The sequence below is a fragment of the Barbus barbus genome, assembly GCF_936440315.1.
Source record: "Barbus barbus genome assembly, chromosome: 11".
Taxonomy (NCBI): Eukaryota; Metazoa; Chordata; class Actinopteri; order Cypriniformes; family Cyprinidae; genus Barbus; species Barbus barbus.
The window spans coordinates 31,072,109-31,096,450 of NC_136739.1; the positions used below are offsets into that span (position 1 = coordinate 31,072,109).

Consider the following 24,342-nt stretch of genomic DNA (forward strand, 5'->3'; position numbering starts at 1 on the left):
GTGTGTGCTTGTAATATTTGAGAAAGAAAAACTCTAAATCACAAATCCAAGCACTGTGTGCACCAGCAGAGTTTTGCTGGCATCTAATGGGGAAAATGTGGTACTGCGTCCAAACAAAATCTTACTGAAAGCTCATTTTTTGAAATATCAACCTCAAATTTGGAACACAACTTGTTTAGATGTATGGCTTTTATTTTCTAGCAGGTTTAGAGTTCAACATGTTTCATATATAAAATTTTAATAAAATAAAATATAAAATATTGTTCATCAATAATTTTCATAAACTTAAACCTGTATAACTTTTTTTTGGTTTCACTTTTTAAACTTTTTACTTCAACAATAATCTGCCATGGGTCTTCTTTAAAATGAGACCACACTTAAGTCTCTGCTCGCAAGCTTCAAATTTTTAAGACCGTTTTTTTGACATGGACATTTCTGTCCACTATGGACCTACGTTTTATTGATGCACAAGGGTTAATAGACTTGTGACTGCAGCCACATCTCAAACTCACAATCTACAGCAGACAAACCTTACACTGCATCGAATAATCATAATGTAGAGCTGCATCAGACTGCACACGCACTAATGAAGACCGCTGAGTCACTCGTCACAGCGCTAGTCTGTCTCAAACCCCTTCAAACAGCACCAGAGACGACAATAACAGCTTATCTTGCACTGAGACGTCTGCTCACAAAAGCTGCAATTTTAGTGATTTACAATACTTAACCTAAAGAGAGTATATAAATCACTAATGATTTATCACTAGAGAAGTTTTGAGGCCAGTGTTAGATTTATCACTCTTCACTCTTATATAAAGTACATTAACAATAGCCTAAAATCAAACATGTCTGTCAAAAACTTAGTCTGGCTGTCCGACATAACACTCATGGGCATCAATCACTCTACTGAATACTTGCTGGCTTAGATGTAAATAATTAACTTACAATTCATTTTTTTCAAAATCAACATCATTTCAATATCACAACATGGATGTCTGTCAAAAAATAATGTGCACAATACACAGCAGTATTTACGAGAAACAGAGGTCCAGTGAGTACATGCTGGAAAACCCACACTACTGGATTATTCTGACAGTGTCATCACTTTTGATTGTAAATATTGTAGTAAAATTTGTACTTTGACATTTGACACCACCCACTAAAATATTTTAAGTACTATTTCCATGGTCATGCAATGTCTTATTTTAAAATAGTTTTAACAGGATGAATTTTGATTTGTTTTAAGCTTTTAATCTTCAGTGATTACTGAAATATGGAGGAGCGTCTCGCTGCAGCCCACAAGATCCAGGGGGCGTGGTTGGATCCAGATCCAACTCCTCCTACCTTACATTTACCTAAACCTACCAATCTCCACCCCCTGATCCCTAAACCCACCCCATCTCCACCCCTAAACCTACCAATCTCCACCCCCCATCCCTAAACCCACCCCTAAACCTACCAATCTCCACCCCCTGATCCCTGAACTCACCCCATCTCCACCCCTAAACCTACTAATCTCCACCCCCTGATCCCTAAACCCACCCCATCTCCAGCCCTAAACCTACCAATCTCCACCCCCTGATCCCTAAACCCACCCCATCTCCACCCCTAAACCTACCAATCTCCACCCCCTGATCCTTAAACCCACCCCATCTCCACCCCTAAACTAACCAATCTCCACCCCCTGATCCCTAAACCTACCAATCTCCACACCCTGATCCCTAAACCCACCCCATCTCCACCCCTAAACCTACTAATCTCCACCCCCTGATCCCTGAACTCACCCCATCTCCACCCCTAAACCTACCAATCTCCACCCCCTGATCCCTAAACCCACCCCATCTCCACCCCTAAACCTACCAATCTCCACCCCCTGATCCCTAAACCCACCCCATCTCCACCCCTAAACCTACCAATCTCCACCCCCTGATCCCTAAACCTACCAATCTCCACCCCCTGATCCCTAAACCCACCCCATCTCCACCCCTAAACCTACCAATCTCCACCCCCTGATCCCTAAACCTACCAATCTCCACCCCCTGATCCCTAAACCCACCCCATCTCCACCCCTAAACCTACCAATCTCCACCCCCTGATCCCTAAACCTACTAATCTCCACCCCCTGATCCCTGAACTCACCCCATCTCCACCCCTAAACCTACTAATCTCCACCCCCTGATCCCTGAACTCACCCCATCTCCACCCCTAAACCTACCAATCTCCACCCCCTGATCCCTAAACCCACCCCATCTCCACCCCTAAACCTACCAATCTCCACCCCCTGATCCCTAAACCCACCCCATCTCCACCCCTAAACCTACCAATCTCCACCCCCTGATCCCTAAACCTACCAATCTCCACCCCCTGATCCCTAAACCCACCCCATCTCCACCCCTAAACCTACCAATCTCCACCCCCTGATCCCTAAACCCACCCCATCTCCACCCCTAAACCTACCAATCTCCACCCCCTGATCCCTAAACCCACCCCTAAACCTACTAATCTCCACCCCCTGATCCCTAAACCCACCCCATCTCCACCCCCCTGATCCCTGAACTCACCCCATCTCCACCCCTAAACCTACCAATCTCCACCCCCTAGATGTGGATCCAACCACGCCCCCTGGATCTTGTGGACTGCAGCGAGCCCTACTTGAAAAGATGTGATGGGAATAAAATAAAAAAAAAGTAAAATACTAAGATCGTGCAGCCTTATCCCATAGCTTGTGTCTGATGATTTATTTTCTAAGAAACATCTACAGGCACCCACAATTTACTGTAAGCTTCCCACCGACTGCAATTCTGACTCCTAATGGAACAGAAATAATGACGAGATAATGAGAGAGACGAGAGATACAAACATGAAGAAGACCTGAACGTACCTGTTTCGCCCCACAGTGTGTCGTGGGCATCAATCTGCACCTCCAGTTCATTATTCAACATCAACAAGCCTTCCAGCACCTGCCAAAACACCAGCTCACATCAATCAAGTGCAATAATAGCACAGAACAGCAAATGAAGAATCTGATACGGGCTGAAACCAGGAACATTAAACTCCATATGTGGGTAAAAATTGGCTTTGCTGAAGTTACTCTGCAGTGGCTGGGAATGTAATGAGCAACTACAACATGTTACATGATTAAAATTGATTTTAAGAATGAGAGTCTGACGATCGTAACTAAAACTAAACCATAAAACAACATTGTTGTTACTTGAAACAAAATCATTAACTGAAATAAAATATATATAAAACTTAAACTTTTATTTCAGCTATTTGCCTAGGCAACATTTTATTTTCATACTTAAATAAAAACTGGTCAAATTATAAAAAATCTTACTAAAAATGACAAACAAAATGTAAATTAAACAAATTATAGAGAAAACTGAAAATATAAAAACTATAACAGTATATCAATGTTTCTAAAATAACACTGCCGTTGCTAAAGTTATTTAAATGAAAAACATTTATGTTGTGTACAAAAAAAGAAAAATGCAAGGAAAACATTGAAATACTGTCATAAGGACAAATAAATATATTTAATAAAACTAAGTTTCATGGCTGGTTCATTTTCTCATTTCACCCACTCCTGGCAAGACTAACAATAACTCTCGACTGCAACAATGAGACTATCTGGGTCGATCAACAGGAAGTTGAATAAATAAGTTCAGACTGAAGCGCTGGTGCTGGAACAATATTAACGCAAAATCAAACACAAGAGCTTCTTCCATCCATTACTTTTAAGGCTCAAACAGCTTGACCTTAGAGACCAGCGTGTTGCTATGGCTGTTCTCCCACGGCAACCGCATCCTTACAACATCCATAAGATTTATTTTACTTCAAGGCCTGATTCTTGTGTTCACTGAACATACATCCACAGAAAGTCCTTTTATGTGTGCAAATATGTGAGCCTGTGTAAGTGGATGCACTAGGATCAGAAAATAACCAAGGCTGAACCCCAAAAGACATCGATGGTGATAGAAATGTCTCAGATATTAGAATAAATTCCTATGGGTTTAAAAAAACAACAACATTTGACATATTTTGTAATATATCAATTTTAATAATACTGTGGTTGTTTTCGTGCATGCTACTGTTAGACAGTTAAAGTGGAAAAAACACAAACTAAAATCATCTCTAAAAATACTGAAATGTAAAGAGATCATCCACAACAACTCCCAAAAAGTGAATAAATCTAATTTACTGCTATATATTGACAGTATAGAGCTGTATGTTCATAATAAACTGCATTCTAACAGATGATTTATTGTGCATTATTTACAGCTGCTTTTGTATGTGATGAAGATTTGATTGTATAAGTACCAGATGCAATTTTTCAGATTATTTATTATTAACTCAACTGAAGCATTTGACACAAAATTGTGAGACACTACACATTTTTAGGTGGTTAGAAAAACAAATTGCCCTCATAAAAGTTAAAAATGCCCTGTAAATATTGCACCATAATAGAAAAAGTGTGTGTGTGTGTGTGAGCTCACATGAATGTGTCCCATACTGCAGGCCGCGATGAGCCCCTGCTGCAGGGCTTTGTTCTTCAGACTCAGGTCCTGTTGACCCTCAGTGCTCCAGCTCAGCTCCAGCAGACACTCGATGACCTCTGAATGACCCCGCAGGGCCGCATGCACCATCGCACACTGGCCGCTCTTATCCACGTGATCCACCTGACCACAAACCACAACATCAAAAACTGAAAAGATTGACCAAAACCAAGATCCTTAATACTAAAACTAAAATCATATTTCCATAACTTGAAATAAAATCAACATTAACTGATAAACTAAATATATATTAAAAAAATGAAACTTATTTGATTTCAGCTAGTTGCCAAGGCAATATTTCTCATTTTTGTTTAGTTTAACTTGAAGTAATAAAATATACTATTAAATAACAATTAATAAAAACCATACAGACATTTATATTATATATAAAAATTACAAAACACAGAACAAAATTACTAAAACTTTAAATGCCAAATAAAGTGAAAACAGAAAACGTAAATCTAATTCAAAATATTAACAAAAACTACAATAGTATTTAAATTATACAGAAATAACACTGCTTTATACATGTTATTGTTTTATTGGTGCATATTATTTCCAATGCCTTCTGATCAGCAAGGCTAAATGTATTTGATTAAAAAAATAACAGTAAAATGTGAACATTTTTTACAATTAAAAAAAAACTATTTTCTATGTGAATATATATATATATTAAAATTTAATTTATTCCTGTGATCAAAACTGAATTTTCAGTATCATTACTCCAGTCTTCTGTGTCACATGGTCCTTCAGAAATCATTATAATAATATTTATCATCAATGTTGGAAACAGATGTGCTGCTTAATTTATTTATTTGGGAATTTGTGATATTTTTTCAAGATTCTTTGATGAATAAACAGCATCAAAATGTTTTTTTTTAATCAATGTCACATATTCTTGGCAAATAAAAGTATTAATTTCTTTCAAAAAAAGAAAGAAAAACATGTACTGACCCCAAACTTTTGAATGGTAGTGTATATATATATAAAATATTTTTATTTTAAATAAATGCTGTTCTTTTTAACTTTTTACTCATCAAAGAATCCTGAAAAAAGATATCAGAGAGTCCAAAAATAAAAAAATTTATATATCTGCACTGACCTTGGCTTCTCTCTTACAGAGAAGCCTGACCAGCCCCAGATGACCAGCGGCTGCTGAGTAACACAAGGAACTCATGCCGTTCTCTGAAACCACGTCCACGTTCGCTCCGAACTCCAGCAGCAGGCTGACCATTTCCTGATGGCCCAGGTGAGCCTGGACGCAGAGGACCGGAGCGTTGTTCAACACCTCCGTACGATAGTTGACATTCGCTCCACCCAGCATCAGCAGACGGCTCACCTACAGACACACACGAGACAGTTCAGAGACTGACAAACGATTCTAGAGAGCTCAAACTGTGTCTGAATCAAGAACAAGAGACATCCTTCACGATTCACAAAACCAAACCAAAACCCCTTAAATCGAGAGTGATTTGCAGCATTTGAACTGTCGTTTAGAGCTGTCGCTTGTCATTTATCTTCCTCCAGCCCTCACATTGTGTCTTTCTTTGTAAAACAATGCCTCATCCTGTGTTTAAAGTTCACTAAGAACCAACTGCTGGTTGGTAAAGCATGTAGATCACAATTCACGGGCTCATTAAGTGCTCCAGTGCGCGGCGGCACATTGTGTCCCAGTCATTAATCAGCCTGGATTCTGCTTTTGATAAGCGTATGAATAACAAACGTTTAATCAGCAGCGGCTACACGGCCCCAGAGCGCCTGGAAATTAAATTGGTTTTATTTACCAAAACCACATGAGAATGTTTAGATACCACCTTCAGGAAGATAGAGAGAGAGATGGATACAAAATACAGCTGTATGCAGGGTTAAACTCGACTAACATTCACTGAGAGCTTTTTACGAGTTCAAGGACGACTTATTTACACTGAGAAAAGAGGAAAAACTGTTAACTGTTTGTATAAAGTGAGTTAGCAGAAGGTGAAAACACCATGTTTAATCAACACAAGATGAGGAGAGAAAATAATTCGTTCAAAGGTTATGAGCCAAAAAATACATCCATCCATCCATAGCTGCTTATTCATGACTGGCCCCGGAAGGAAAATAAATAAATAAATAAATAATTAAATAATTAAATTTTAGCTGATTGTGGCAGTAGAGAGTTTTACTATGTTATATAATTTTGCATAAATTAATTATTTATAGCACTAAAAATGATTATTTTTGTAGAATGTTTCTCTCCAAAATTCCAAATAAAAACAATACAGAACCGCAAATACTTTTAACATGTAACACATACAGAACTGTAACACACAAAGAAATCCTACAAATATTTGTATTTATAATATTTCTACATATAATAGTATCTACTGTACCGCCTTTCATTTATGGTGATTCATATAAAACATTGTTTTACAGTAGATTTATTCATTTAAAACTCAAAAAAGTGGACAGATTATTGCAATTCTGATTTGTAGGGTAAATGTGCTTAATTATTATGAAAATGTTATAATGCAAATCTTATCTTAATTCACCCCAAAATAATCTTCTTGGAGTGAAATGCCAAATAAATATAATGTTTCTAAAACAAACAAACAAACAAACATTTATTTATTAGTTTTCTACTTTTTCTGTTCATTTTTGAGTGAAATAAATTCTGAATAAATAAATATTTTTTCTTATTTTTATTTCCTTTTTAGTGTTGATTTTGGAGTGAAATAAATAAATACATGTATTATTTATTAAATTATTTTCTGTTAATTTAGTGGTGAAATGTGATCTGGATGGAGGCCAAAAATATATATAAAAAATTTGAAAAAAGGGATAGAGAAAAACAGATAGAAATTTTATCCTAAATTTGAAATACTTTACCCTGACTTTAAAATGTTAAACAAGAAAACACAACTTCAATATTTATTAGTGGAAAAACAAGATTGTATCTCACTAGCAGCAAGATACATTGATGCCTGTCACAAAAAGAGGGAGTCAAACAAATCAGTGATGCGCCCACGAACAAACACACACACACAAACACACACACACACACACACGGACACACACACAAACGCGCGCGCGCACACACACACACACGTTGGTTTATGGGGACTCTCCATAGGCGTAATGGTTTTTATACTGAACAAACTGTGTGTGCTATTGCCCTACACCAACCCTACACCTAAACTTAGCCCTCACAGGAGACTTTGTGCATTTTTAGATTTTCAAAAAAACACCATTTAGTATGTTTTTTAAGCCTTTTGAATTACGGGGACATAGGCAGTGTCCTCATAAACCACCTTCATATTGTAATACCTCTGTCATACCCATGTCATTATACAAATTTGTGTCCTCATAAACCACATAAACATGCACACACACACACACACAGAATTTTTAAATGTTCATAGAATTCTAAAATGTTGATTTGTTCTACTTTTTAAATATGCATGTTTTTGTTGCATATATATCTGTTCTAGATTCAATGTAAACACTATGCTTTGGCAATAAATTTTAACAATTGTCATGCCAATAAAGCACCTATTGAATTTTCCACCACTGTAACCAATACCACCAATTGCACCAATATGAGCTTTCCTATAGCTCATATTGTAGAGCATGGTGCTAGCAACGCCAAGATCATGGGTTCGATTCCCAGGGAAAGCATGAGCTGATAAAATGTAGAAACTGTAACTTAAATGCAATGTAAGTCGCTTTGGATAAAAGCGTCTGCTAAATGCATAAATGTAAATGTATTGAATTGAATTAAGTGTTCAGTCAGTGTATTTGTCATCGTGAGCAATGTGTGTTTTCAATCCTCAGCGTTCAAAAGAGGCAGCGCATCAAACTGTGCTGCGAGGAAAACCACGAAGGACAAGTAGAAGATGTTATGAATGTTAATAGACCGGGATGAAAATCAAATCACTTTTGTTTTAAGCTAAAATCCATCATTTCAGTTGATAATTGCTCTGGAGTCTCAGTACAGTAGTTCTGTATTACACAAGTCCAGCTCAGAGGAATCATCTGAACGACTTTACTCTTTAAAATGACCTTTAGATTATTAAATTAACACTAAATCTAAGAGTTTGATAATCACTTAAAATGCCATCAAATCGATGGAGTGAAAATATGCAGCACTAATCTGACAATTAACAGCGGATTTTAAATGTTTGATCAATACAGACATAATCATAACACTGTCTTGCATTACAGTAATGAGAAACTGTCCTCAATGGTCTTTTCCGGGTCATTTCCTGTTCATTAAATACAGGAAGTCAATGAAATTCATTCACGTTTATCATACACACATATTACTGAATAAATGAAGTGATGTGTCTGAACGCTGGACGTCAGCAGTCCTAATGATGACATCTCATTATAAACGCTTGCACAGGGAGCTGTAATGTCATTCAACAGACAGCAGGACTCCTCGAAGGGGTCAAAGGTCAGTGAGAAACTACATTCTAATTGGTTCTCTATGAGTCATAAGTATACTTTGATACAGTTACACATCAGCAGCAGGTATTATATGAGGAAGACAGCTACAGACAGTCTAAAAGTGACATTTTGAAATGTCTATGGAGAAAATGAATGGGGAAAAACATCTGGAAGCAAAGGCTGAGCGGCGGTATACTGTTTTCGAACATTCAGACACCCCCGCGCTGCTGGAGGCGGGCTGTAGATTAATGTATTTGGTACTTTCTACCTTATATCTTTACTCTTTCCTTTCATTCTTTTCATGGCTTTGGAAAACTTGTATCTGATGTTTCTCTACGTCGCTTTTTGCATAACTCTGATTCGTTGACACCAAGCTTCATTGCAATTTCTTTCTAAGAATTAAATGCTTTCTCTGAATCTTTAAAGTCTTTCTGCGAGCGATTGTACAGGTGCAGATATATTTGTGGCAGTTCAGTTATTCGACACAGTGTATTTATGTTGCTAGTGACTTGGAGATGTTGTTCTTCTGCCTGACCTTTGTTGAATGAGAAACGAACCGGGAGAAAAAAGGTGGAGCTCCAGAACACACCCACCGATTGCATAATCGCCACGGATCAATGGTAGCTCAAAGGTGTTTAGGAGCCAAAACGAACTCCCCCAGAAAGTTCGCTTTGGTGAGCTGTATCGAACTGCCAAAACGAACTTAGTTTCGGCCTGATTTTGTTCGAAATGACGTCATATCAGTTGGTTCTTCGATTTCGTTTGAAGTATATCGGGGCCTTTATGTGCTGACCTTGACATTGGGTGTGTAGATGTTCCTAAGGGAAGCCAAAGCAGCAGAAAGACCATCAGTACTACAGCTGATCCATAAGGCTTGAAGAACACTGGACGACACACCGGTCTTCTTACTCAGACCCTGCAAAAGAGCACGCACATATACAGTATTACCAATATTACATCATAGATATAAAAATCTATACTATAGATGTGTATATTTTAGTGGTGTCAAAATTAGCATGTTGCAGGCGATACATTTTTTCAGTTTAACACGTTAAACGCAATTAATTATTGTATTAATTATTTATGAGTCACATTTAAAGCAGTGTCAGATCCGCGTCATGTTCAGCAGCGGCAGCTCTTAAAGCAGCAGTCAAAATATAGTAATAACCAGCTTCTGTGATATCTGTTAATCAAAGAACAAAATTAAAAAGAGGAAATCAATAACTTCTGTAGTTTTAAGCTTTATCTTTATTTAATTTAGAATTTAGTTCTTGATAACTTTAGGCTATATTTTCTTGCTGAACGGCACAGGTCCTATGACATTTATTATAATGAGTTTATGTGAAGATTGTTTATTATATGTCTAATAAATGTTAAATTGATAGCTCTCAATCATACTGTAATGTTGAATGGCTATAGTTAATGGTTAAATGTTAGGAAAAACATTCATAGAGACATCAGTAGAATTGGTATCAGTGATACTCGCCTTCAGTCATAAAAAAGATGGCATTAAACAAATATTAAAAATATACTTTCTTAATGTTGTTTCTACATTAGTTTGAAGATTGAATGTGAAATTATTGCAACATAAAATTATAATTAAAAACTTTAATGTTAGATGGGATTAATTGCAATTAATCCATTTCAGAACATTTTTTGATAAATTAGGTTTTATTAATCTATTGACAGCACTAATATATTTGTAATATAATTGAAATACATAAATGCACATAGAAATAAATAAATATATACATGAATAAAACTGATCCACACAAACTCCATCTTTGCGATTGCTGTAAGTTCACTTATAACGTGCACTTAAAAATGCAACAGGACATGCCAAGATAAAATCTCTTTGATTTAATAACTGAAAAAAATAAATAAGGCAGCCAATAACTTTTAACAGATAGATAGATGGATGCATCAGGTACCTTGAAGATGTGTGCTTTCAGGATGTGGTGTCCCAACTCCATAGTCTGCTGTCTGTTTAACTTCCCCTCCTGCCTTGACAACATGAAGGCCATCAGTGCATGTCCACTCCTGCAGAGAAACACATGCATTTATGAAGGAATAAGACGAGAAACAGCACTGAGACACAAACTGATTGCCAGATCCAACTTGTTCAGACATCAATTGCTTCAGTCTGTCTGTCTGTTGTGCTGCTGAGAGGTTTGCGTTTGTAGCTCCGCTTTTTTTATTGAATCTTTACCTCACTTTCACTCTCTGTTGTTTAAAGTGATAATATATAACTTAATTCCCACCATATTTCTGGTATTATCTATCAAACTAATCTAACAAATTTGATCGTTCGCTTTTTAAAACCACTCCATTCACGCTATTATTGTTTTCATTTCTCTCTCGCTCTGTTTTTCACGAGTTCATCAAACAACAGGTAAGTTAAGTTGGTATCATTTATCAGTCACGGTGAGTAATGGCTTCTTCTCCTGCTATTGTTGTTTGCACTTCATGTCACATGTATAGTTTATCTCTCTCTGTCGGCGACGAGGGATTCACATGTGATAAATGCAGGGAAATAGTTGACAGAGAAGATTTCAGAATTAGAGACACGCATCCAAACTTTAGTTGAGGAGAGTAAGAATGTGAGGGCTGTAGATACTGCTTTGGATGCGACTAGCTCAGGGAGTCCTGTACATTGTTCGGTTCTGGTTGAGCCCGTGCAGCAGGGCTACTGGGTGACTGTGAGGCGGCCTAGTCGCAGGTCAAAACATCGCTCTTCTGTTCCGATCAGAGCATCAAACAGGTTCTCCCCACTCAGTGACGCACCCACTGAGAAACCTGATGAAAGTGCTCTAGTTTTTGGCGATTCTATTGTACGGAACGTGAAAATAGAGACACCAGACACCATAGTCCATTGTTTACCGGGAGCCAGAGCGCCTGACATCTTGGCAAATTTAAAAGTGCTGGCTAATGCTAAACGTAAATTCAGTAAGATTGTTATCCACATCGGCGCTAATGATGTTCGACTTCGCCAGTCGGAGATCACTAAAAATAATGTTAAAGAGGTGTGTGAACTTGCAAGTACGATGTCAGACACTGTAATATGATCTGGTCTGCTCAGAGGTGTCAAGTAAGGAAGTACAAATACTTCGTTACCTTACTTAAGTAGAAATTTTGGGTATCTATACTTTACTGGAGTAATTATTTTTCAGCCGACTTTTTACTTCTGCTCCTTACATTTTCACGCAATTATCTGTACTTTCTACTAGCCTCGTTACTCCTATTTCATTTTGGCTCGTTTTCATTCCGGCTTGTCATCGTCATGGGCGTTGCTAGGTCATTTTTAGGGGGGCTTTAGCACCCCTAAATTTCTGCTCAGCCCCCCTAAAAATCTTGCGATTCTTCCCCTTTAAATTTGAAACGGCAGCAGACTTCGGCTCCTCCCCATCTTTTTGCGCGTTCTTCAATCCACAGACTGCGGTGGTGCAGAGGAGAGGACAAGGTGTGTGTTTATCGATAGATTGTTATAATATCTACATCTGTGCAGTTCTTTGTCTTAAATACAGTTTACAAAAAGTCATGGGAGAGCAATCGGTTTCCAATCTTCTGTAAAGTGTTCGCTGCATTCACCACTCATCACACCACAGCTGTTTCCTTCAGTGAAAGCCCTTAACACATTATACGCATAATTTATAAAACGATCACGTTATTGCTATTTTCATTTGAAAATTTAGCTTTCAATACAGAACTTAATATTACAGTGCATGTGGCATTAACTACCATACAGTTATGCATAGAAGTGATTAAAGACAGTGGCAGACAGCACTCAGTCAGTGCACTCATTTTAATTGCATATCAGAGTGATTGACAGAGATTGAAACATTGTGTGTCCTTCTCACAGACTGCTTCAGTTTTGCTGTTTTTTTTTCTTTTTTCTTTTTTTACTTTTAAAAGTTAAATCACAGCACCCACATAGTTTAATCCATTGTCCAGCCTTATAGCTGTGTTGTTTATATTGCTAATATGGATAGTCAGTGTAAGTTTAAAGTGATATGATGTTTTATGTTTACAATTTTCTGTTTGTACTTGAGCATAGAAAAAGATTTGTACTAGTAATGCAAACAGTAACATTTTTGGTTTGTGTGTGTGTGAGAGATCAGGTAGACTTGTATTTGGCTTGTACTCGGATGTTATACCCATCTATGCATTACAGTGGAATACTGCAATAAGTTTAGTATACCATCCTACCCTATTAATACATTTTTTTGTAAATATTTATTTTTTATTATTTATCACAATAGGCCCCTGTGCCGCGGCCTAAGCTTTTGTCCTTAATGGCATTTTTTTTTCCTTCCATTACTTTTACTTTTATACTTTAAGTAGTTTTGAAACCAGTACTTTTACACTTTTACTTGAGTAAAAAACTTGAGTTGATACTTCAACTTCTACAGAAGTCTTTTTAAACCCTAGTATCTATACTTCTACTTGAGTAATGAATGTGAATACTTTTGACATCACTGGGTCTGCTCCCTGCTTAGCGTGGCGATGAGATTCATAGCAGACTGTCGTCACTCAATGGTTGCATGTCTAAGTGGTGCCCGCAGAATAACATAGACTTTATAGACAATTGGACGAGTTTTTGGGGCAGACCTGACCTGTTGAAAAGAGATTGTGTTCATCCCTCCTGGGGTGGTGCCGCTCTTCTCTCTAGAAATATGGCACATAGTCTTAGAGTTCATACTCGACTAACTGGGGCCCAGGTCAGGAAGCAGACAGACTGGCTAAACCGACCGTCTGCTAGCCACCTCACGTCACAGAAGTCAGTTAATTCTCAGCACATAGAGACTCCTTCACCCAGATATCACACTATAGAGATTGTGTCTGTTCCGCACCAGATCAGATGGTGGATCAGCACCCAGAGACGACCTCTACAGCCCTGAACGTCAGCGGAGACCAGGACACCGAGATGAGCGCCAGAGACAGATCCCCAGTGAGGACCCCGCCATTTAGACAGCCAGCCATCGGGAAAGACCACTGGAACCAGCTGAGCCCTTACAATCTGACTTTGCTGCAGTTGGAATTGAACTGCTGGTTCGTTTGGCCCCCCGACTGAGCCTGGTTTCTCCCAAGGTTTTTTTCTCCATTCTGTCACCGATGGAGTTTTGGTTCCTTGCCGCTGTCATCTCTGGCTTGCTTAGTTGGGGACACTTCATTTCCAGCGATATCGTCGACCTGATTGCAAAGACACTATTTAAACTGAACTGAGCTGGATGATGACATCACTGAATTCAATAATGAAATGCCTTTAACTGAAAATCTTTTTTTTAATCTTTTCATTTTACATTATTGACACACTATTTTCCTTTTTGATATTGTAAAGTTGCTTTGACACAATTTACATGGTTAAAAGCGCTATATAAATATAGGTGACTTGACTTGACTTGTAAAAAGCCTCCTCCCTTCATATCATCTGCCTTAAACCTGCACAATCTTATCCTGCTTTTATTTTCTGTTCACTCTTGCTGTTCATCACACAGTATTTACAGCAATTTAATCTATTATTCTCATTCATGTTCTTGATGACAGCCGAAGGGTGAATTGCAAAGGCCTGTGAGCTTTTTAAAATATGAGACTCTTAACATACTTAGAGTTGTGTTTTTTAACATCAGGTTCTTGACTCGTTTGATTGGACTGTCAAAAGTTAAAACCATTTAGATTACAATTAGATTATAAAAATGGAGAATATCCCTTTTTATTTCCTGGCTCAAGTGGATGCCACTGGCCGAATTAAACATGCAGTGAAAATAATAGTGTTTGGTTCACTTTTCATGTCAGTTTCTGCCTTTATAAATTCAGATTTGTTCCACACTTTTAATGAAGGATCAATTGCATGTAATTAAAGGTCAAATCTTTTAATCTCTGAGATGAAACGAGCTTCTCGTGAGGTAAATCTCTGACAAAGCTCTGTATAATGTAGTATTTGATGCAAGGCTGTGAAAGCGTCTCTGTGTTGGCGTGCGTTCGGTCCGTCTGGAACGGCGCTCCTGTAAAACACAGGAGAAGAGTGGAATAGGCTGCTTTAGTGCTTCCCCAGCTCTCGCTGGTGTTAATTAACTGAGCTTCATTAAAAGGCCACGCATGAATGCAGCTGGCTTTGATCAGCACTGCATCTCCTCTACATTCAACTCATTCCGTCGCCTTTCTTTTCTCCCTCTTTCAGCAGCCGAATAACAAGGCAGGGAACTTTTTAGAAGTCCCTCTTTTTCAGAGCCAACTTTTCTAGTCTGGACCGTGGGAGGGTTCGGGGAGGAGATTCATCAATAGGACGCAGATGGACCAATCGGACCAATCACACCGCAATGAGAACAGGAGGGGAACAGAATTACAGATAAACTGGAGTCTAAGATCAGCACAGCTCATCAGCATATCTAGAAAATGAGTAATGAGTGCTGTTTCTTATCCTGTGTTGTCATATTTATTGCAGCAAAAGGAAGTTTCTTACCTATAAAAAAACTAAAAAAAAAACTATGTATTTCAGTAAATCAGTATTCAAGTTAAAAAATATATAATTAACCCTCTGGGGCGGCGAGACAAGCTCATTTTTTTTCTTATCAATGCAAAAGACACTAAAAATACTCTGTTGACTTTGGTCACACAAATAAGTGTTATACATCAATCTAACTGTTAAGTGTCTACTTTTTTTGTGTGTACACTCACGATTACAACAAAACTTTGTGGTTTTGGGAAAATCCCCCCCAAAAAACAGGGTGCGCTCTGTCTTCTCCATCTCTGCGATCTGCTTTTTGAAACAAGTCAATAAAATGAACTGTAACGCAGAAAATACTCAACACAGAGACATGGGAGTTATCTCTATAGAAAGCTTGAAGTGTTTACTTTTAAACGAAGTAAGTCTTATCGAAAACAAACATTTTGTGATGAAGCAATCCGTATGAAACCAACATGATGTTCAATCTTTCCCGTCTAACTCATTATTTCTAATGGACCCCCCCCCCCCCCCCCCCCCAAGAGTCAGGAGGACGCCCATCGAGGCTATACTGTTCGTTTATTTTCCTCAAAATAAGAGCAAGAGTTCATCCAGAAGATCAATCTGATGAGTAAGTAATGTTTCTTTTTTGCATTAGTTAGCGTGTTATTGTGACAAACTTGAACAACGACAACATGATGAATGCTAGCATCTAAGAATGTTTAATGTTCACAAATAGATTTAATAGCGTGCTAAACAATAATAATTAGTTTCTCAGATATAAAATATCCTTTTTTTTTTTTTAAATGGTACAAAGTACATCCTTTTGTAGTTCACAGCATACGTGAGTCTATGGCTGCAGAATCATAACAGCTATAAAATCATACATACTAGGCTACATACTATCATAGTTGTTTTTTTCCCAAACTGTAATTCCAGACTACAATGTTTGAATATGATAGGCAATTCATTATATTTAAATTTCTTACGGCGCAATGATGTTTTCATACTCTATATAAAACAATAAAAGTATTAAGAGTGTACACTGTAACATGACGAATGCTACGAGTGTAAGTATGTTTAGAACATGTTTATGATTAATAGCCTACTCTGTTCAAAAATAGATTTTAATAACGTACTAAATAATAATTATTTATTACAAACAGTATTATTTATGAATTATATAAAATAATTATAAATTAATTTATAATATGCATTATAAATTATATAATATTTCCTATTATAATAAATATTACACACATACACGTATACATACAGTATAAGTAAAAAAAGTTACAAATGATATGTATATGTCATATAACAGCATAATTTATTAAATATTTAGATATCAGCATATTGTAAAAAATTACATATGTAATATTTATATACACACACACAAAACTAATAAGTATTAATAAGTAATAAGTAAAAAAGTGAAATTAAGTTGGAAATTAATATGCAAATTTGAAGATAATGATGACCAATGCAAAATAATACTGATAACTATAATGCAAAAAAATTGATAGTTTAAAAAAAATTGCCCTGTTTTTTTTTTTGGTCTTTGTAAGATTCACCTCCTTCTGTCTATTATCAAAGCTGGACTAGTAATATATTTCAAAGTAATTAAATGAGAGGAAACGGAATGTTGCACAGGCATCTTAAATCAGCACTGGCTTTCATCATCTCCTCAAGCAGATCATGATATTTCATTAGTCGGCTGTGAAGACAGATCTGGCATCTCACACACAGACAGACACGTGAGCACGATAAGTCCAATAAGGAAACTCCTGCTCTTATTTTAATGAAGTCAGTAAATTCAACTGTGTGTCTGAAGCTGAACAGAGATAAAAAGAGAACAACATCTTCATATAAAAGTCAAACATATGAATCAAATGAAAATGGGTTTTTGTGATTTTTCAGCTTTTTGGGGGTGAATTTGATCTTGGACTTACATTCAAATGCAGATTTGAACACTCAGTAATACAGTCAAGCTACTGGCTCTTCATCAAACTGCAATGTCATTAGAGCTGGGCGATTGAATATTCACAATGTATTTGCAATGATTTTGTAGGTGATGTAAATTTAAGCATCGTGAAGATTGCAAGGATGCTTTACGATGCTTTTTATCTGGTCATTAAGTTGTCTAAAGACGGTGTCATTAGACTTATGAGTATGAGAGTATAAAGACAGAGACGTTTCAACAGGATTTCAATTAAACCTCAGTAACTGTTTCAATCATTTGAAAAATTAGAGTCATCAATCACTTAAGCATATACTAGATTAATCTATTTGGCTACAATGACTTGAAATTATGAATTTATGGTTGTGTGACATATACCCATAAATTCATCATTATTACATAATACATGACAAAATTATATTATAAATTATAAAAATTATTTTATTTACAATATATTCAAATATTTTTTTTACATACATATATAATGATAAACTATAATATATTCATGAGGCAGGCAATATTATATATACTCCATATTATTAAATTTTCAGCCTTTTGAATATATTAATTATTATTATTAGTGCTATTATTATTAGGGTTTTTTCAATACCGGTGCCAAATCGATACTTTTAAAACGGTACCGGTGCCTGAACCGATACTTATAAAAAAAATAATAAAAAAATATTTTTAAAAATTACCAATTAATAATTGGATTGGCCATTGGCACTAAACACATGATGTCTTTTTCATTCATACTGGACGCCAGAGGGCGCCCTCGCACATAAAATCCACATATCCAGTCACAGAAGTAGCAGAACTCATGAAGCTCCAGGAAATCCCCAATATGGACAAAGGCATTGCTATCACTAGTGATGGGAGAAACAAACCTTTTTGAAGCATCGAATCAATTGATAGTTTTCACGTGACGTCACACCCAGGAACACCCCCCTGGAGGGCAAACGAAGCTTTGCTCCACTGACCACCAGCTATTTTTACGCAGATTGCATCAAGTAAAATGTAGTAAAACGCAGATGTTAAAAGGCGAGATTCAGTAAAAACCTTATGGATAATTAACATTATTATAATTGTATCACGATTATGTGAATTTTTGAATGTATTACTTTTAATTAAATTATTTTTAATTAAAAAATAATTTATATTAAATTATAAAAAAATATGAAATATTAAAATTAAAATATATGAAATAAACATATTAACATAGAATAAATAATAACAAATATTGTGATTATTTATTAGATTAATTAGTCTATATTATTCATATAAAACATCAACATTATGGTCCTTAACTATATTGTATATGCTGAAAACCGCATCCAGCCCAGTTTTTTCCTCCACTCCATTTGTTAAGACACACAGTGGAGCTCACCTGGGGTCACACAGGAAGTCAGAGCTCTCTCCATCCGCTCGCCACACCAGCCACTCTCTGAAGGACGGGTGGCAGAACATCCGCGTCTTATCCCTGCGTTTGATGAGGAAACACGAGAGCGTCTCCATCCTCTGCTGGAAGTCGTCCCACAGCAGCTCCCCTCGCTCGCTGCCTGCGTTCAGCGCCTGAAACAGCTGCTCGTCCGTCATAGGGTGAAGGGACGCCAGCGCCACGTTGAGAACGTGCACAGCGCGCTCGAAAGCAGAGTTGGTCATGAACTTCATGTTGCACTGCAGCAGGAAGAGCTCCGACAGAGAGACGGGCACCACCTTGTAGCTGGCGCTCTTGATGACCAGATGACCCTTCTCAAACAGGTCAAGGGTCAATTTGAGGTACAGGTACGAGCCCTGGCTGCGGGAGATAAGGTGGGAGCTGACTTTGCCCACGATGATGGGGTCTGCTTTGCCGTTGAGGGAGATGTTGTTGAGGATGTTCTGGCTGTTGTTGATGCGGTGCTGGATGTAGGCGTTAAGGTCCGTCCCGATCTCCTTACTCTCTGGGAACTCATCCAGGCTGATCTTGGAGAAGGGCAGCAGACTGGTGATCTCCTGAAAGACAAGATGGAAAGGTCATGAAATACATCCAAAACCTTTCCCAGTAGATTTCTCTGAGGAGGACAATGTTGATTTTCTGCCTGATGAAGTTTTGAATTCAGTTACACTTTATTTTAAGGTGTCCTTGTTACAGTGTAATTATACATTTAAGTACTGAGTAATTGACTATTAATTAACTACACGTACTTACTATATGGTTAGGTTTAGGATTAGGGTTGCTTGCATGTAATTATGTATAATTTATAGTTATTATAATAGTAAGTACATGTAACGTGTAACAAGAACACCTTAAAATAATGTGTTACCCTAATTATTAAAGTATTAAATATTCAAATATTAAAATCTTCACCATATTACTTCTGAAAAAAAAAAATATATATACATTTTTGTTCTTCATTTTATTTTATTATTTCACTGAGCAGTTCTCATGAAAAATAACATTTAAAACACTAACCTAATCAGACTTAATCAATAAATATTATTATTTTTATTTCAAAGAAACAACAATTCTGCATATAAACATTAAATAAGATGACACCAATGACTTAAAAAAAAATAAAAAATTAAACTTAAAATTCTACAACATGGCATGAAAATTGTCGTGCATACTTGAAATATTTTTGTAGAAACTGTGATACATTTTATTTTTCAGGATTCTTTGATGAATAGAAAGTTGAAAAGAACAGCATTTATTTGTAATATAAATCTTTTGCAACCTTATAAATGTCTTTACTGTCACTTTTGATTAATTTAATGCATCCTTGCTGTAATATTGTAATTAAATATGAATCTTCCTCGTGTTCGTTTAGTGAAAATAACACATGATTTGACTATTTGAACTACAGCAGTTTTTACTGTATTTTACTTCTTAAACATGTACAATGGCATACTGGATATATAAAAATGTGCATTTTAAATAATTTCAGAGCAAATACATAAATCTCAAGATATACAACAAATATTGTCAAAAGGCTGAAAAATATTGTAAAGTCCTATTGAGTGCCGGGCTAGCTTTCCTCACTTATAGTGACAGCTAAAGCAGAACGCATTAGGAGGCTTTCATAAGTACAAAAACACACATTTGCGCGCACACACACACACACTCTCCAATCTGTCGTCTGACACATATCAAACACTAGATGATTCTGCTCTGCTAGTCGAGCACTACCTTTCAAACTGTCAAAACGCAGTCAACACGAACACTGGCTCTCTCTCTCCAATTCACTCCCTTATCCTCCTGTCTATATTACTGTCTAGCTGTCGTACCGTCTCATTTGGAGGGCCAATGTTCCTTATTAGAGCTACAAGATTCTCCTGCCCAAAGTGACAAGATGAGGAGAAGAGAGTCTGAGATGGTGAACATAACACCCAACCTGATCTGAACAGATGACAAAAATATTCTGAGTTAGACGGATGTACCGGACAAAAACACCCATCTCACTGCCAAATCAAAAGACAAAATAAGAAATTATATCCTGCAGAAAGACATATTTTCATACCTGTTTATTTCAATATTTATAACAATAGTATGTTTTTTTTTAAAATATATTTGTAATGTATTATACAGTATATAACAATTTACACTTTAATATAGGGACCAATTCTCACAATTAGCTAGTTGCTTATTAGTATGCCTATTATTAACATATTGGCTGTTTATTAGTACTTATAAAGCACATATTCTGCATCCCTAATCCTACCCAATACCTAAAAATAAGCAGCAGATTAGGAGTTTATTGAGGCAAAAGTCATAGTTAATTGTTTTTTTAATAGTGAGAACTGGACTTTAAAATAAAGCGTTATTTCTTTTGATTTTGGGTGAAATATGACCAGTAAAAAAACCTCTTGAAACTCAGCTTCATGCCTCAGCAGCCAATGATTCACTGTCCAAAACACACCGTGGTCACACAAACCATATTTTCCCAAACTGCCATCGAAACTGTATTTAATATCATCTAATTTGTCATATTTTCCATCTAGTGTAGTTTTGTTTATGGTTTTGAGGATGAGGGTGTCACTCAATCTGTCCATCTGTCAAATTGGACTAGATTCTCTTTCCTAGTTAATTCTTTATTTATTTATATGATTAGATGCATTTTATTATTTGCATTGAACATTGATTTTTCCAGCTCAGAATAGATCTGCCACCCATTCCAGCAGCTTTAGGTACAGTATATATTCACGTCTCACCAGAAGGCTTGTTCTCACAGTGACGATCAGTTTGAGCCAGATGGGGAACTTGGGGATGATCTTGGTGATGAAGGAGGCGACAGTGTCACCATAGTCCGGTTTGTGAAACTCCGCCTCGTTTAACCCGTCAATCAAGATGATGCAATCTTCCTCTGGAATCTTCCTCTCTGATAAAAAACATAAAAAGTACATACATTACATACATTATACAAAACATTAATTAAATACATTAATGCCAAATTGCAAAGTGTTTTATAAAAGTAAAACAGAGCTTTTATTTTATTTATTCTTATTTTTTATTGGATGGATTTTTTTTGTCTAAAGGTTAAATAAATACATATACATATATATATATATATATATATATATATATTAGTGGTGTCAAAATTAGCACGTTAACGCAGGCGATTATTTTTTTCACTTTAACGCGTTAAAAATATTTAACGCAAGGGCAGGGCCTAGGGTTGGCTACCCCACTCACAACTGCTGCTTCGGTCACTTTCTCTTGACAAGAAGTGCATTTATTCAGTCGCAGAACGTCTTTATGACTACATCAAACCGGAGACGTTTCAGACGCGCGCTTCACTTCACTTCAGCGGCAGCGCGAGTCAAACGAGCACGGAAAACGGTCCTGTGCTCGCAGCATGTGATCTTAAATCGCACGCCTGTATCCTTTCATATCAAAGCGCGAAATAAACTATGAGCATGCAATGTTGTGGTCAGTTAAGTCATGAAGTTACCAGAAAGGTGATTAAAGCTGCCTTATAACTGCATGCATGTAATATATTTTATATAAGTAACAAAAAAACCGAGCTGGTATCGCCGGCGATACAGCCGGCCCCAGAGGGTTAAGAACACTTACATTTACATTTATGCATTTAGCAGACGCTTTAAGCGACTTACAGTATATTACATGTACAGTATATTCAAGCTATACATTTTTATCTGTATGTGTGTTCCCTGGGACTTGAACCCATGACCTTTTGCGCTGTTAACGCAATGCTCTACCACTGAGCCCAAATGGTTTTCAAAACTATCCTGGAGCAGCCCAGCACTGTCTCACTCATCTAAAATAACCTGATTCAACTCGTCAGCTCATTAATAGAGACTTTATGACCTGAAGTGCAGAAAAGGTAAAGAGAGTTGAGAGAAAATACGATGTGTGTCAGATGTGCATGTCATGTTCAGCAGCGGAAGCTCTTAAAGAAATAGCAGCCAAAATACCCTAATAACCAGCTAATCAATTTTAAAATTGATAGCTCTCATTATACTGTGATGTTGAATGGCTATAGTCAATGGTTAAATATGGAGGGGGGGGGGGGCAATTTTATAGAGAAATCAGTATTGGTATCAGTGATACTGGCCTTCAGGCATAAAAAAAGATGCCATTCAACAAATACAGTATTAAAAAAATATATACTGTCTTTATGTTGTTTGTACAATTTAATGTGAAATTATTGCAATATAAAAGTATATTTAAAAACTTTGATGTTAGGTGGGATTAATTGCGATTAAAAATGTGTGATTAATTAGTTAATTTTTTTTATCGCTTGACAGCACTAATATATATCTATATATATATCATATTTATATGCATGTATATATATATATAAAACATCAATGTTTAGTTACATTTATTAATATTCGTTAACATGAAATTGCAATTAAAAAACAATACTTCTATAGCATTTATTAAAGGATAAGTTCACCTCCAGAAGGGTCTTATCTAGTGAAACGATCTGTCATTTTCTAAAAAAAATCCTATTTATACACTTTTTACCCACAAATGCTCAGCTAGCATTAGCTCTGCGATGCTTGTCTTCACATATTACGTAATCCGGTCACCGTCTTTGTACTTCGGTTAAAAACTCCATCTCATTTTCTACTCCAACTTTAAAATCAACAGCATTCAACGTAGTATAATCTTAGTTAATGTCTACTAATATTAATCTCAACATTTACTAATACGTTTGTAAGATCAAAAGTTGTCTCTGTTAACATTAATGTTAAATAATAAAAATGTTAATGTTGCATTAATTAATGACGGTTAATAAATGCTGTGAAAATGTACTGCCAATGCCAGCTCATGTTAGTTAATGCATTACCTAATCTAAGTGTTACCATAATAATAATAGGAATAAAACTATTTTTCAGTCTAACTGTGCAGTTCTCAGCTGTAGCGGTTCATGGCTTATGGTCAACAAAAGAATCATTTTGTGCATTAATTAAAATAAAAAATGTCACAGGTATGTGCTCTTCTGCAGCTTCAAGTGCAGCTTGTCCAGTTTGAGTCAGAAATATAATTAATAAATGGTAAAATACCAAGAAAGAGGTGGAGAGAGAGCAGAAGAGCTTCAGCACTAATGAGTCTCTGGTGTATGACCGAAATCTCTCACGCTACTTTACATCTGAATCTTGAGTCCGGCTCTAGATGTGCAATGGCTTGTTCTTTTCTTTGAGTTATTGTGGTTATTATATTTATTCTACTAAAACATGAGGAAGTTTTCCATGCAGATGAGACTGACTTAAATAAGCAACTTGCTCAAATGAATCCATATAATATCAATCACTCTGCAATCGAATGAAAATGAGACTCAATGACGAGCACGGATCAGTCCACTTCACAATTAAAGTCTTCAGATGCGGCACGTCTTTGTTTGGCCTCAAATGAAGCGTCACCCTCTGGATCCGTCAGGAGTCACTTTAATAATTCATTACACACGAGATCTGAGCGACTTCCCAGAGCCGAGCCGTCGCAGCGGAAT

General features: G+C 36.6%; 1 protein-coding gene across 3 annotated transcripts in view; it reads right to left on the reverse strand.

Moving 5' to 3' along the window:
• Nucleotides 1-24,342, reverse strand: part of LOC306877059 (protein TANC1-like) — a 148,757-nt gene that overhangs the window by 13,984 nt on the left and 110,431 nt on the right. For all 3 annotated transcript variants that reach the window (XM_079428588.1, XM_079428586.1, XM_079428587.1), the window contains 7 exons: nt 21,578-21,744; nt 18,774-19,381; nt 10,916-11,024; nt 9,778-9,900; nt 5,659-5,895; nt 4,497-4,679; nt 2,882-2,960 (listed from right to left, as the gene is read on the reverse strand). In XM_079428588.1, the coding sequence (XP_079284714.1) occupies nt 2,882-2,960; nt 4,497-4,679; nt 5,659-5,895; nt 9,778-9,900; nt 10,916-11,024; nt 18,774-19,381; nt 21,578-21,744 (1,506 nt within the window). The remainder of the gene's footprint in view (nt 1-2,881; nt 2,961-4,496; nt 4,680-5,658; nt 5,896-9,777; nt 9,901-10,915; nt 11,025-18,773; nt 19,382-21,577; nt 21,745-24,342) is intronic.